The sequence below is a fragment of the Calonectris borealis genome, chromosome 6 (genome assembly GCF_964195595.1).
Source record: "Calonectris borealis chromosome 6, bCalBor7.hap1.2, whole genome shotgun sequence".
NCBI classification, from domain to species: Eukaryota; Metazoa; Chordata; class Aves; order Procellariiformes; family Procellariidae; genus Calonectris; species Calonectris borealis.
This window is the reverse complement of record NC_134317.1, coordinates 26,280,160-26,296,451: the sequence shown is the minus strand read 5'-3', so window position 1 is coordinate 26,296,451 and position 16,292 is coordinate 26,280,160. Positions and strand designations below refer to the sequence as shown.

The following is a 16,292-nucleotide window of genomic DNA, read 5'->3' as shown; positions in this document are numbered from 1 at the left end:
CTTGGATATTCTATTTCCTTTACTGTAGAGGGAAGCACATATGCATTATTTTTTCCCCTACAAAGAAGCACTTGGCACTTGAGGGGGGCAAACTAAACTATGAGTCCCCTGGGGCGAGCAGAGAATCTCTCTCTGCAACTCTGTCAACTGATTCTTCACCATATTGATTTCTCCTTTAGAAGATCAGCTGCAGGCATAAGTCTTTTATCTACTAGATAACACCAGTATTGATTACTTCTCAACTAGAAATCACACAATCTCATAGCTATTCATTTAAACAAAAGGCCTGATACAGAAGGACAAAACAAGCAATTATTCAGTGCAATGTGGATACCTGTCTTCTGCTGCACCAGTGCTACAAGCTGTTCTTAAAACCATCCTAACAATGCTAACTGTGCCTCATCCCACAGGTTTGGTGTGATGAGATATGCCCAATACAAGGGACATTATGCAAAAGCAACCAGAAATGGGGGAAAACCAGAGTGACAGTGATATGCTTGAAGGGTCCTCACCCAATGCCAATCCTCAAGTACAGCATTAGTACTTTAGGACTTCTGCAATTCCCTACATATTACATGAGAAACAGCTCTATGAGAAGCAGCCAGGGGAACACAAGCACAACTTATAGTCCCTGGGTCTGCATACACCCCAGGTATTGGGTGTATGGGAGCCACTACAAACAGCTTTCTGAACCTACTCTTTTTGACTGCAAAGTATTTCTTTTCCACATAAAACAGAATGAACCGTTTCATTTTCGCTGGATGAACAGAATGTTTCCTTTCGAATTTGTTTTACCAGTTCTGTTTTAGAACTTACAGATACGTAACTTCAGATTTTTCTTTTCTACCAAATATTCCATCACAACATCCTCACCTTTTCAGTAATAATCTTACTTTTTCATGTGAAGTTATTTCAAAATGAAGCCTTCTTTATGTGGAATTAGACTTATTTGGAATCAGTTATTCCAAAACTGAGGAATGCAGCAAGGAGGAAGTTGACTGCAAAGCACCACACACAAGGCTGCACCTTTCAGACACTGGCAGTGTTACCTCTACAATTCTATTCATTTCTCTGCCTCAGGAAAGAAGGTCTCAGCAAGAGATTTTAAATTTCAAAATTTTAAGAAACTACCCACAAGGAATGTCATTAGAACGTATTTTTTAAATTAATATCATAGAATCATAGAATAAATTAATATCATAGAATTAATATCATTATTGATTAGCAGCACTTTTGGACTTGGACACGATTTGCTCTACCTTAATAAGAGGATTGGACTGGATCATTTCTCAAAGTCCCTTCTAGCCCCATACTATGAGATCGTAAAACTTGTTCCTGGGGGCCATCCAGGGGCAAAAAAAACCACCATCCAAATCCTTCATTTTGTTAATATAACATCTTCTAAAGATTACTGGCCCCTCTGATATCTCAGCTGGGGAATAGGAAGCTCCAGGGCACGCTCACAATATACTCAATGGTAGAATCATACAAAACAATATCCCAAAGGTGTTAGTCAAACTACTTTGAAACTACAGAGGGAAACTCATCACCCAGATTACAGCCCGTGCTTTTGCTTACCTTGGATAGAGAAATAGGGTCGCTTTCAAGGAACTGCTTGCTTACAGAAGGATCTGTGCTTCCCGAAGAAGCCTTCCGCTCCAAAATATGAACACTCTAAAAAAAAAAAAAAAGGTAATTAAAGATAACAACTTATCATTCAGTGTTACTTTTTAAAATACATATTAAGTAGTGAATGACGGATCATTACACTCCTTACATAAAATATCAGCATCATGGCTCAAACTGTACCAAGTACTACCCATGCATGACATAACTGTACAAATAGTTTGTCTTCTGAGGCAATACAACTCTCTTTCCTTCCTCACTTTCTTTTTTTATTATTGGTTTTTAAACTATTTACTCTGTTCAGCCTAGAAATGACTGGGAATTTAAAAAAGCCAGGAAAGACAAGTAATGCAGTTCTTACCTACACAGATGCAAAGTGCTCCTGGCCAGGCCTATTATGTTTTCTGCTAAGATACAAGACACTGAGTAGACATGTTGTGCAGTCGGCACTGTCCCACATTCACTTCTGAAGCAAACCATTGCACATAAGATATTCATGCCTCTAGCATATTCATTATCACACCTTAGCATTTTTTTATTGGTTTCTCAACTGACTTAAGTAACTCATTATATGAGTGCTTTTAATAGATTACAGGTGTTCACAAGATCAGTTACTGGGTCTCAGCTGATGGGCTTGCTGGTGAACATTTATGGAACACAATGATCTTAAACCATTATAGCTGTTTTTACGTATGACAATACTATAAAATTTTATATCTTCAAAGCATGGCACAAAAATGAAATACATAATGTCACAACTAGTCCTGAAAAAACTGCTATTCTTAAAAGACATCTAAAAATGTCTTCCCATTTTCCAGAAATGTTTCATTCATATTTTGTAAAAGAAAAAGTGTTTTTGCTACAAGAGAAAATAATCACATTCTGTCTGCTTGGATTTGCATTTCGTTCTCTGGTGAAATTTTACAACATCTCGTATTATTATTTGGTAAGAATTCTACCACAACATGTCAGTAGTATCTCTTTGGCATGAAATAAAACTATTCAATTTCCAGGACATGTAGCGCAATGACAAACTTGCAATTGCAATTACCCTCTGAGAAGGGTAAGTTTTCTCAGCTGAAAACAACAATTAAATTTTGTTCACAATTAAGCTGCTTTACATTCACTGAATAAGAGATTACACAGGTACAAGTGACAGCAGAAACAATCAGGGAATATAAAAATACATAAAAACAGCAGAGTAAATATTATTGTTTATACAGATAACTAAGTACACAGATAACTAAATACATAAGGACCATAACCAAACTAAATGAAAATAAACACAGCTATTCATATAAATGCATATATAACACAGATCACATCTTGCTGCAGAGCAACACACAGACCTTCATTGTTCTCTTTCAATTTGCAGCTGTGAATGAGAATAGGAAAATATGGGAATTGTCTCTGTTGTCAGTGGAGATTAATAAACATCCCTGCCACTACGCAACAATAATTGGCATCTATTTTCGGTTACTTTTAATTTAATTTTACAGTGAAGAATGTGGAAAAGCAGCAGTATTATGCCACATTCCCCAGGGCAACCAGCAAAAGCTTTGAAATCTTCTGCTTTATCAAAGAAAGGCCAATCTTATTACTTAGCCCAATGTCTATTACTAGTCAGATGAGAAAAATGTTTGTATTTATGTAGCACAAATTCCTACAAACAATTTAATATGCTTGTTTGAGCTGAGCACCACGAAGTTACTAATGATAAAATATGATAAAGTTTTCTCATTGAACAGATTAAATGCTACTTATGCACACAGTATCACATTTAAACAATACACAGGAAAACCTAAATTTGTTCCTCCAAGGAAGATTAAAATCTCGCTTGATTAGCATAATCAGGATGATTCCCAACTTTCTTGCCAGTTTTGTTTGGCAGGCAGGAATCCCTCCATCTTGAGATGGAGCAGTGCCCAACACAGATGTTGTGAAGGTCTCATATGTAGCAGCCAGTGCAGTTTGTTGTTACATAACTGCAATTTCATTTTGTACAATATTTAGAGTGGAGTAACCCAACAGCCCTTGGCTTGCCAGATTTCCAGTGACATTTTCAATCGCATGATTTTAAGGCAAGGGTTTTTTTGTGCTTTTTTCTTTTTTTTTAATCAGCCCTCAGTCATTACAGTTCCACTGCAGCTGAGAAATACATTATTAGCTAACAGCACTTTAATGAATGCTGACTTATTCAACTATTTGTTCGGAAATAAGAAAATGAACACTTTTAAAATAAAATTGCCTTCTTCACATTCCTTTCTTCATGAAGTGTTGTCTTGTTGCTTGTAAATGTCTGCTTTCTGATTCTTTTCTGTCATGACCACCGCTACACTGGCACAAAATCACTTCCTTAAATTTGTGACATGTCTCTAGCATAATATTAAGAGACATTACTTGGTGCAAAATGTTTTCCATTAACGCATGTTATTTTTCTGCAAAATTACAGCTAGAAATTACGCAATTATTTGACATTTTGAAAAGCAGCTATTCTTATAAGGCAGGAGCTTAGTTATTTAGGATAACAGAAATAAATATTATTTAGATCTTGAAGTTATTATCAACGGTTTTTTTGTTTTAACAAGAAAAATAGAGTTGGTAAAGGAAGCAGTTAAAAAAAGCTGATGAAAAGGAAGAAAGAGGCAGTTCCATACAGCTTCTGGGTTTTGTTTATAATTGAACAGAAAAATGAATAATCCATAAATCTAGGCATATCAATAAACCTGGTACTCTCACTCCTCTCATCCCAAGAATACAGGCAGATGAAATCAACCTCTGCCTTGCTCCATTCCAGACTTCCTCATGCTTCAGGATTACCTGTGCAGTATAGCTGGCTTGTCCTGGAGAAAAACACCAGCACCATCAAATTCTGTGTGCTCTTGGAAATTAATTCAACAAGATTACAAGTTTAAGTGAAATTGCTCTTTAGAGAGCAATCTAGAAATCCATTGCTAAATCTTAGTCCTATCTACAATCCTTCCTTCAGCTTTGAGATTATTGACAACATACATTGTATATGTGAACACACATTTACCCCAAAATGCCCCTAACAAGCCTACACACGGGGAACACAAATGCTGATCCTGCCCTGCATTTTTTTCATGTTGCTTCCCAAAGTCATGTGAGGGAGAGGGAAGCTGATGGAGAGAATAACAATATGATGTTGTTTCATATTCTCATCTTCTCTGGAGGGCAAGAATGGAAAACATATTTTACAATATCTTTCTATACATCTTGCCAACTTCATTTCTCAGTTAAGAGTTCAGTAACCCATTCACCTCGTCCACCAGAACAAATACTAGCACATGGAGCATGTGGTCTCCATCAGGCCAGAGGCTGAAGACCCTAACGTTTCTTAACTGAATCTGATTTCCCATTAAAAGAAAAGACATTCAATTGATTTCAAAGAGAAAGCAAGAAAAGAAAAGAGATACTGGGTAAGTAGAGATAGGAAATCCAGTGAAGGACAAGTCTGGCACTCATGCCTCCCCTTTCTGCTTCACTGCTTAATTACTTAATGGAATGAATTATATTTAATGCAATGAGTTCTCTCTAATTTAGAATTTATTCATTTCCAAGAAAAAGACAAGCTGCTGAGCAATTTATCACTCACATCGGACAGAGACTCTCTTTAGTTTAGAAATGTGCACAACATGTGGCTAACAGTTAATTAATGAAAAAGATTTAGTGGGTCATTTTGCATGGTGGAAGCAACCACTGGATGGCTGGAAACATACCCTGTGCCCCATGCCACTGCCCAGAACATTATCCTGGGCCTTGAAAAGCAAGTCTTATGGTGACATGGCACTCCAGCAGCATTCAGCAATCTTCAACACCCATAACCATGGGGCCTAATCATACACTGTTCTGCAACAGTAATTCAAAATAGAGCTTTTCTCTCTGGGGTTTTTGTGTTGGTTTTTTTTCAATCCAAAGGACTAACTAGTGCATCTTTTATTATCTGCTATTCACTGGCATTATTTTTGCAACCTAGCTACCCCTGCACAGACCTGTGTTCTTATTTGAATTCCATTTACTATGAAGTGCAATGCTTAATCGCTTTCTCTCAACTAAAAACATAGTATTCTCCAGTTATCTGAAATACAGCAGCAGTAATAAGGTAGACACAGATTTGACTGCAGACATACCTGTTTTTACTACCTTTTAAACAAAGCTGTGATATATGTTGAGTTAATCTGCAATATTATTTGCAAAGGGAATAACCTTGAAACTGGCTTTTATCTTAGGCTGCTTCCCAGTCAGCTCTGGCTTTCCTTCTGATGATGCTGGAATAAAGACAGTGTCTTGAATATCACTGTGAGAGAAGGGTGAGTACAAAGCAAAACAACCATGTCTCCATCAATGTATTTCTCCTTTCTTTCTTCTAGCACATTTTTTTTAATTTGTATAAAGCAACCATGGTTCTACTCTCATTCTCAGTCTCTCCTATTGACACCGCTCCATAGCTGTTTTCAACAATCTCATCTATCAACCAACAGACAAAGAAACTTAACAATACTTTATGAATAGCACATGTAGTTAATCTTTTTTTTTCTTCTTGTAGCACATGCTCATCTTGTACAGAAATGTGCTTAAGAGCAACATTTTCTCTTTGTAACCTTTTTACTGAAAGACAAGTATACGTAAACAGCAGTTCTGTAGCATATTAATAACATACAGGTATGTACGTCTCTACTTCTTTCCTGGGATATGCAAAATAAACACTTCTTGTGTTACAGAAATGTCAATGACTTGTTAGCTCAGGAGCTCTCTGTCAGCCCTTTCTGGAACTTCAGCTTTGTATTGTACGTACACATCAATGCTTTCAGGCTCTGAAAGCAAAGAAGCCTTTGCTTTTCAAGGTCCTTTTTGACAAACTCTGAAGAGAAATAAGCTCTTGCTCTTCTGAAGAGCATCTTGGAGGGAAGTATTAGCACAAGTGGATAAAGTAGAAAAGAGCTATCATTGTAACAGCAATCTTCTCTTTGCCAGAGCTATGGTTTGGAATGACAACCAAGTCACAGCCTGAGTCTTTAATGACAATCTTCTTCTTTCGCACTTTAGATTTTGACGTGCTTATCTCAAAAAAGAGCAAACAGATAAATTGACAACATCTGACAGAGAGAATTCAAAGCTTTTTTATGACTACTGAATAATCAGAATTAAAAGGATTGATATTTCGCTAAATAGCCTCAGGCTATTTATTTTATTAGTGCTGATACAGTTTAAAAAAAAGGAGGGAAAATAAAATTACATGTACAAAAGAAAACCATTCTTTGATATGTTAATTTGTTAACTAATGAAAGCATTCTAGACATGTTGAATGGCCTTCTTCAGAAAATATATGCAGTTTTCACTTTAATAAATGGTTGCAAGGGAGTCTAAGTTAACACAAATCACAGGCCAAAAAGTTAAGACACTCACCTAAAAAAGTGCATACGTTCAAAAAAAGAAAGCCCTTTCTTCCTGCGGCTCTCTTTCACATCCCTGTGTAAGCTACCCACTTAGACTTTCTCAATATCCATTGAATATTAATATATGCAGTACAAAAATACAGGAGCTAGGAAAAAAGGGATTTTGAAAAATTTTTAATCAGAATTTTTTTTTTTAAATGAAATCTTATTCTACTCAGGAAAAAAAAAGTTTGGATGTAACAGCATTTTCAATTCCAGGATAAAGTATTTAATGAAGACAGAAAAAGACAGATGTCAGAACAGCAAATAGTTTTACTAAGACACACATTTATTCTGCCTGATACATTTGTATGTTTTGAATGTGGATAATCCCAGTCATGCATGAGTGTCTTGAAAACAGAAGCCTTCATATCATACCTGCCATCACCCTCCCTCTTCTTCTCACTTTTGTGTCTTTCCTCTCTACTGAGGAAATGAAAATAAAATCATGCTTCTGCTTCTCTTCCTTCTCCCCTATTTGTTTCCCAGAAATCCTGGCACTTCAGAAGAGTTCTCCTTCTTCCTTCTGAATTCATGTGTGTGTGCACATACACACATTCCTCACTGATCCCAGACAGCCCATTTTTTTTAAAAATGTACAAGCTGACCTTTTAGTTTATATTCTCAAGAAAAGTGAGACATGCTCACGTAGGTATGGATGTGCGTGCATGGTAGAGGGGGAAAAATGAGACAGGAGGAATGCAAGAGTGACCATGTTCTGAAAACACCACTTTAAATCATCTGTCATAATTTGCATGGGTAATTAAGCTTTTATGTGAGCAATTTCCTGGGTTTTGTAGCAGAAGATAGTTACATACACCATTTCTAGTCAAACTGACACAGTTTAAAATTACAGTGCCTATCTGCATTTCAGCATTCTCCACGCAGTCTGTAAAGCATGCCTAGAGGTAAGATAACTCAGATAGCAATGTTTATGAAGCTCAGAGAACGTGTACACACGGTCCCGTGGGACAGCTTGGCATGCACACTATCACTGTCAAGAACCGAACCAAGTGTCCTGCACAGCCTTTTTTTTCCTCACAGGTCTTTCAGACATTGTGCTGGCTTGCCAGGCTACCTGTCTCTCCTTGGCTGCTCCAGTCCGTTTTATTTCTTCAACAGCTTTAAGGCCAAGTCTTTCTCAGAAAGACGCAGCATCTCCCTCTATTAATCTCCAGGATTGTACTCTGGGAGATCTTGTCTCCAAACCACTATAGATATTACCAAGGGCAGGGGCACTTGTGATCCAAATATCTATTGTTTGGAGAGGGCCCATCCAAGGCACATGCACACAGATGTACTTCTGGTAGCCATTTATCTATCGTGTAAATTCTAGGCAGAAATACAGGTACAAGACGAGGGACATCTGCTGCGTGCCTGCAGGCTGGCTTCACAACATACAGACAGGGAGCCTGATGCATCCAGTCTGATCTGGGCTCCTGGGCGTGTGTTGCTGCCAACGTGTGTTGGCAGCCCGGCCCCCAAGGATTCCCAGTGCTGGAGCAGGAATGCCTCATACTTGCAATGCACCCGTCAGCATCGGTGCTCGGGGGGGCCTGCCTCACCCCGGGGTCAATCTGCACCAGTTCCCTCCGAGTCTCACTTACACGGGTTCCTACCCCGTCCCCGGACAAATCTGTAGTCCAGAGACCTTCACTTTTAAAGTTTTTACCTTCTTCTGAAGGTTTGATTGTGCCATGTGTAGATGTTCACTCATCAAGTACTTCACTGTTATCCATTTGAGTGATGAAAAAGGAATCTAACAGGCCTGAGATTTATGATTTCATTTAAGGCAAGTGCTATGGCATTGAACTTAATGTAACACTCACATGGGTGTTCTACAGCTTCATAAGTTACATTGTTTCAGACATTTTTTCAGATACTGAAGTAAAAGCCACTACCTCCTGAACCTGAGGAACATTTTCAGACTCTATTAAAGGCACAGAAAAAAAAAATTGGTCAGCAGCAGCTAAACAATTTAAAGAATAATTGCATGTTTTTGTTAACAATTTTGCCACTTCATTCTTTGGCTCCCTCAGAACATTTGCTTGCTCCAGTGAGTTGTTGCTTTTAAAGTACTTATTTAACACTTCCTGCTCTCATGCTGCTTCAACTGTATTATGTGAAGAGAGTTAATTAGGACAGAGAGCAGAAGAGAATCACATCACTGTAATAACAGTGCTTGGCATTTAGTAGCATCTTCAGTTTGAAACTCTCAAAGAGATTAATAATTATTATTGAAATAATTCTCACAAACTACTGGGAAGTAAAAATGCTTTTAAAAGTCTACACTTTGCTAGAGAGCAAAGCTAGGAATAAGGCTCCATGTTCTCAGGTCTGTACCATATCTACTAGACAAATCTCCATCCTTGCCCTCCTTTCTTTTAAAGCCACGGAGAGACAGGAACAAGTGAAATTTACAGGTAACCATCAATAATTTTTTCCCAGATGTCACATCATGCTGACAGCAGTGAGCGAGCGTGTAGATTGCTACTCAGTTTAAGAATAACGAAAGGATATAAATGCGCTCAGACTTCTCTTCCACATGGAATATATTACATTATATTATACTGCAATCTTGTACGAGCAACACTGTCTGAGGCACGCTGGACAGATAGGCAGGCATGGTAAAAATGCCAATTGATTATATTGTCATTGTTTATGAGGCAGAAATCTGTAATGAAGCCACAAAAGCATCCTTGATATTCTGACACTGATTGTAACCCGTCACAAACAAAGAGAAAGCTGAGACTGAGGTATCTCAACATATTAAAACCAAAAAATTAAACTACATGAGCATGAACACTCCGTCCTATCCCTTCACAAACTCTCACACATCTAATTGTTCTCAGTTTCCCAGAAAAAGCACCAAAAATCCTAAATGAAATAGGGCAATGAAAAGAGAGAGACTCTTCCAAAGGACTTTAATTTCCAGCAGGCAAGATGGATCTGTGTATGTGATGGACCTTACCCTGTCAACCTAGCCTACCAAGGGAAAAGCACTAGTGACTGAAATCCCATAGCAGATGCCACCACAGCTGCTCCTGCCATGACCCTTCCCGTTGCCACTGCTCTGCTACTTCCCACTGAGCTGCCAGGAAAGGTGTAGCAGCAACAGGAGCCAAAGCAATAGCAACAGCAGGTGTCTCAGTTTAAGCCCCAGCATTTTGCATTAAGTAGCTTCAGTCTCAAATACTAGACTGCTTTTTCTATGGAACAGATAAAAAGTGAATCTGCTATTGCTTAGAATAACCACACAAAAAGATCTTCTCAAACACCAAGCAATTAGAATAAAAGATTGTTTGCAACTTTTTTTTTCCCCCTTCTACACATCAACTAGCTCTCCCAGACACTCCTGGTCACAAAAAACCCCACCTCTCTCCTTGCTTTCCTTCTCTCTACTCTGCCCTTACTTTTTCAGCCAGTTGTTGTTCTCCCTACAAACCAGTCCTTGCTTCTTGGTTTCAAGTCCTACAACCTCACAAAGCATTTGGCCCACCCAGTTCTCTCTCCCCTACTCATTTCTTTCACCTATTCATTTCCTGACCAAGAGTCTCACTCTCTAAATCAAGTACCTTTTGTTTTCAACACTGCACAGCTAAGCACTCCACTCCTGGCACTTCTTACTTCTCCCTCCTGCACCACCCACTTGCTGTGGCATGCAGATTGCCTATGTGAACTCAGCTTCACAGAACCTGATGGTCCCTGCAGTACATCTATGAAAAATTTGCAGCTCATTCATTATCTCCTGGGAAAAACTTGATGGCGGTTTTCTTAGCCAAGAGACTTCCCTTCATAATTCTACTTTTACTCTTCTTAATGTTAGCTAAAAGCATGAAATTCTAGAATTGATATAGAACCCATGATATGTTCCTATTATGCATATTGCTTTGCATTATGCTTTATCATTAGTGGATGAAAGAGACAACACACAAGTCACCTCTCTCTTTTTCTGCTCCCAATCTATGTCTGTCTCATCTAATCAGCACTTTATGCTAGCAACTGCCTTTTATTATGTGCTTAATACAGTGCACGGCACTGTGAGGCCTAGATTTCTGCTGCATCCCTATATCCAAATAACAATTATTAGTCCTTTTTTTTCAGGTACCATATATTTTGCTCCCAGATTCACCTACTGCAATAACTTTTTTATAGGCTTCCAGTTACTCTATAAAGTAAGGTTTGGTTAAGGTTGCTGCAGACAAATGACTCAATCCTTCCATCATCATTAAAGCCTTTATATCTACAAAATGGTGATACCCACCTTAGGAAATACTGCTTTGAGGAGACTACTTTGACAATTAAAATACAGTGGTTATAAAAAGGTAACTAGACATTTTCCAGCACAGACCTGTAGGCAAAACCAGAGCCTTGACTTTGGAATCGCGCTCTTCTCAATTTCAAGGCAGGTAAAAATCTTCAGCCCAAACTCAGCCCTTTCTGCCTCCCTTGAGTACACCCCTTCTCCTGTTAGTCAATATTGCTCTTACAGAAAGAAAAAAAAACAAACAAACAAACAACAAAAAAAGGCCAAACATTAAAATCTGAAAAGCAGATGATTGCTGCTCTGGAAAATCTTTTTTTCTTTTTCCTTCAAAGCCCCTATCTTCACTCTTTACATATGGCTGAAAGACAACAGTCACTTGAAATATGAAAGCTCTCCTAGTAGAAAGGTGACCACACAAGGCTAAATGCAATAGGACTAAAAGCTTTTCTCCTTTTGTGTTTGCTGTGTGGGAAAAGAACCAAGGATTTTTTGAAACAGCAATCTGACACAGAAACAGAGAGAGAAAGAGATAACAGCTGATCATCCCTCCCCCCTAAAAGACCAAAAAGAAAACTGAGATATTAGAAGAGAAATCCTCACATTTAAAATAGTAGACATTGCTAAATCCACTTCACATCGTGTATTAGCTACCCTTTAGATGGTAGTCAGAAAAGTCAAAATCTCTCCTTTGTTACTGTTTCATTATTATTACTCTCCTTCTGTATCACTCCCTCTGTTTATAATAGCCTCAATTTGCCCCAATTTGCCAAACTGCACATTGTTAACCCTGTAAATGTATTTACTTCTTTCTGCCTTCTCAGCACAGTATTACTACCCATGCACTGCAGAGAATATAGAATGTATTACAGTCTGCAGTATGACTTGCATACTTAGTCAATAAATAAAATATGGAATATTTATAAAGAACTTATACCCATCAAACTGAATACACAGCATATGATTTTATCATATTCAGTGTACTTTCTAAAAACAGTGTTAGTTTTCCTCCTTTTTGTTGGGCAACAGAATATGACTAGCCTTTTCAGAGTTTCATACGAGGGATGAAAAACAAGAATCTCCCTTTCCAGCATGGCCCACAAAAAAGGCTGTCCGAATTGCAGTTTTTATGCTCACCTTTGTATGTGGACCCTTAGTTTTCTTAGGGAGATCCTCTGACAATGGAAGTGACAGGTTCTATGCTCTGCAACAGCTCCACTGTAGGAAAAACTGCTGCTGCTCCATTCTAAAGTATTCCTTACCAAGGACACCACAACTGCCCTGCCACCCTGCTCAGCTCAGGGGTTAAACAAAACAGGTTGGTCCTGGGCCTTCTTCTATCTAATAGTCCAAATTAACCACGATTTTGACGAAAATGAATGATGCTGAAGTTCCTACGACGACGAAAATCTGAACCCAGTCTTTTGGTTATTGCTGGCTTCAGTAGTCTGTTCATTTATCAATTACTTAGTCATGGAGCCTGCAAATTGGCAATGTCAAAGCTTTTGCTGACTGCTAGTTCTCCTAGGTGATGTATATTGCACAAATAAGAAAGCTACATTACAATGCCAGTATTATATACAGCAAGACATTTTCCACTCTCCCTGAAATGATTTATCACAGTCATGTTCACACTCATTCAGCCTCCTGCGCCATAATTTATTGGAAAACTGTTCCATAATTGCTGGTATGACTTTGACAAGAATTATATGATGAGAAGATTTCAGTCATTAACCATCTAGAAATATCAAGTGTTATCTTCACACATGACAATGAAAGCTACATTGACGCTTCATCCAGTCACATCACTTTCCATATCCACACATATTACCCCTTCAGGAAGGGTGCTTTTCTTCTAGCTGCTGTGAAGAGTCCAAGGAGGCAGCAAGACAGAATTTTCAAGCCTTTTCAAAGTAAAGTAAAACCCAACAGCCCGCAAACCAAAATCCCCTACCCTCTAGCTATCATTGCGTTTGGGGGAAAGCCTATGAAAACCAAAACATATACAAATAATGCCACGAGCAAGGAAAGAAATTAGAAATACAATTGTTATAGTAGATGGTACGATGAAGCTGGTTGATTTATTGTGTCTACATGCACAAAGGAAACATTTGTATGTTTATTGCCCTGGATATAGTACCATTGCACCTCATGATGTGTTGCACACTGTAGCTCAGTTTCACTGCAGAAGAAATTGCCCATCCATTCATTCTCCTGGATATTTCTCTCCCTTTAACACTGAAAGCACTGAGGCAAAAAAATGAATGCCTAGCAGTAGCCTTTCCAGCCCACATTTACATGCCTAAATATATTTGTTAAGCATCATCAGACATTATCGGATCCAAGAGAGCTCTGGATGCATCACACCATTGACCTCTTCAGCTTTATTTTAAAATCATGCTTCACATTTCAGCGACCAAATATGGACTTAAAGTTAAGCATCCATTTCATTACAATGACAGGTATACCTTGCTCTACCCTGTTGCTATGGTAACAGATATGGTAGCCATTAGATTTATGATAAAATGTATTCCCAAAAGGTAATTTTTTTATTCTCACTTGCACGATTGTACCAAACTACCTAAATACAAAGAGAACTCAGAGGATATGCTCTTAGCTGAGCTCAGCAGCTCCTACAAGTCTTGCATTCACCTTCTTTGGGTTTAAATGCAGGAGATAAAATATACTAATGCTTTAAACAACAGATGTCAAAATTCTTGCTCCAGATGGAACTAATGAAAAATTAAGAGAAGATCATATGCTAACCAGGACTTCACTGAGTACAGCTATCCCAAATCCTGTACAGCATGAAAGGAAAAATATTTATCATCTGTGAGAACATCTTTTTGGTTTCACTGAAAAGCACTGAAAATTATTTTAAAAAATCCAGACACATCTCCTGCCTGTTATCAAACACACATCAGAATTCTTCTCCTGGTTTAACATTTAAAATATATCTTATGGTGAGACTATTACATTCAAAGCTGTAAATGTTACAGTTTTCATCAAAATTCTCAGTTTTCAAAATTTTTATAAGTCAGGTACGGGAAAAAACCTACTACAGCAGCAGCTGAGCAAACAGTGTCACAGCTGGCATACAAATAGCTGGGAAAACGTTCTTAAGCTACAGCAATTCAAGTAAATGCATACCACAGCAAACAATTATTTAAGTTCTTTTCCTGCCTCTTTTCCTTGTCAAGCTGAAAAGAAGCCAGTATTGCATTAAGGAAAATATTTTCACAATATTTTAAATTATAAAGTTGTTATATTCTTATATTTTGTACATTTCTTTTTTAAACATGATGATGTTAAACTAACTCAGAAGCTGATTTAGTGTTCAAGGTTTCCATGGATCAAAGTTTTAAAGTATGTCTCTGTTCTAATCAAATTTTCAGTATCAAGCTTTGCATTTGTAAATATACATGTAACAACCTACCTATCTGAAATCTAGTGGGTAGCTCTGATACTTTCGGAAGTGCTCCCACTGACGCTGGGGCCAAACTGTACACCCAGCCCTCAAAAAAACACAGGAATACCTAAGTTGTTTTGAGGGGAAATAATACAGCCCTCATCTCAAACGGATCCTGGAGAAAAGACATATTACATCCACATACACAAAGGTCTCTTGAAAATGGAAGTCTAACATAACTAGACTAGTACTATATGACATGGGACAATCAGTGTAAATTTGTAGTAAACCAAATAATATTTAAAATGTTAGGTGCTTCCATACAGGATGAACGATGTGATATTTCAATTGAACTGAAATATCACCTTGTAAAAAGATAATACATCTCTGTAGTTAGATTTACAAAAAGAGATATTCACAGAGGACACAAAACAATTTGAAGAAACTGTAGGTTCATGCTGCCAAAGAAACCACTTCCCAAAAGACTTCAGAGCATGTTCCCTACTTGTCCACAAGATTATACCCTTCCCACTCCAGCACGACACATAGTGCCCATGTTGCTTCTGAATCTTTTTCAAACCACTTTAGAAAGTGGGAAAAAAAAATTTTAAAAAAATCAACACTTCTTGGCTATAGTGATGTCATCCAATGCTATAAGCAAGTGAATTTAGAGCTAGAGAGAACTAACAGCCACATTACAGGAATAAATGAATCATTTCACCAGATGTTACGAATGTCTAGATCTTATCCTTACCTGCCTCCTGTCCCTCTGAGAAGATGATGAAGAGGAGGCACTTCTATGTGATGGAGTGGACGTTTTGTGAGCTGGAGATATACTCTTCTCCTCTGAACTCATCTTTGCAGCAAACTTCTAGTAATGATCTTGTGCTCTTACCACTCATGTACAAAAAGGCAAGGGATAGTCTTCTGCATCCTTCTGTTTCACAGTTTATGGATTGCCAAAGAGGAATTCAATCTCAGCTGAACTGCACCTTAATAAAGAAAAATGTGGGAGAAAGAGTGAATGAATACACCCTCACTCCAAAGTAGCTCTGCAGCAAAGAAATCTGTCGACAGTCACTATTTAATCCAACAGATCTCCCAGTTTTTTACTTCCCTTCCTAACAACTACCCCGTACAAACACAAGTACATTGTTCTGCATTCTCACAGAAGATGAAAGTGTATTACACTATTTCAAAAACCCCTACGGAAAGGCTTAAGGAATTTACAGCAATTCTCAGGCAAAGCTTACAAATCCTTGACAAGGGGTCGTTATCCCATCTTGCATAATATCATAACATTATCAGGTAACTCCTTAGGACTTCCCATACAACACTACCAGTGAACACCCCATTATAATCAGTACTTCTTAAAAATCCTGCAGTTAGATTAAGGACTCTGCAAGGTGGTTTTTAAAAGCAGGTCCCTCTTTCAAAGATGGTGGCCTCACTGAAGGGGTGGACAACCCAGTTTCACGAATCAGCACCTTTCAGATGGTGCAGAGCTCACCACATGCTTGCTCTCAAAAATGACTGA

At 38.1% G+C, this 16,292-nt stretch overlaps 1 protein-coding gene across 2 annotated transcripts in view; it reads right to left on the bottom strand.

The window, feature by feature from the left end:
• LOC142083631 (oxysterol-binding protein-related protein 6) overlaps positions 1-15,747 on the bottom strand; it is an 81,466-nt gene extending 65,719 nt beyond the window's left edge. For both annotated transcript variants that reach the window (XM_075153343.1, XM_075153341.1), the window contains exons 1-2: positions 15,510-15,747; positions 1,579-1,674 (exon numbers count right to left, since the gene is read on the bottom strand). In XM_075153343.1, coding sequence (XP_075009444.1) covers positions 1,579-1,674; positions 15,510-15,611 — 198 coding nt within the window. In that variant the 5' untranslated portion in view covers positions 15,612-15,747. The remainder of the gene's footprint in view (positions 1-1,578; positions 1,675-15,509) is intronic.
• Positions 15,748-16,292: the final 545 nt, after the last annotated feature.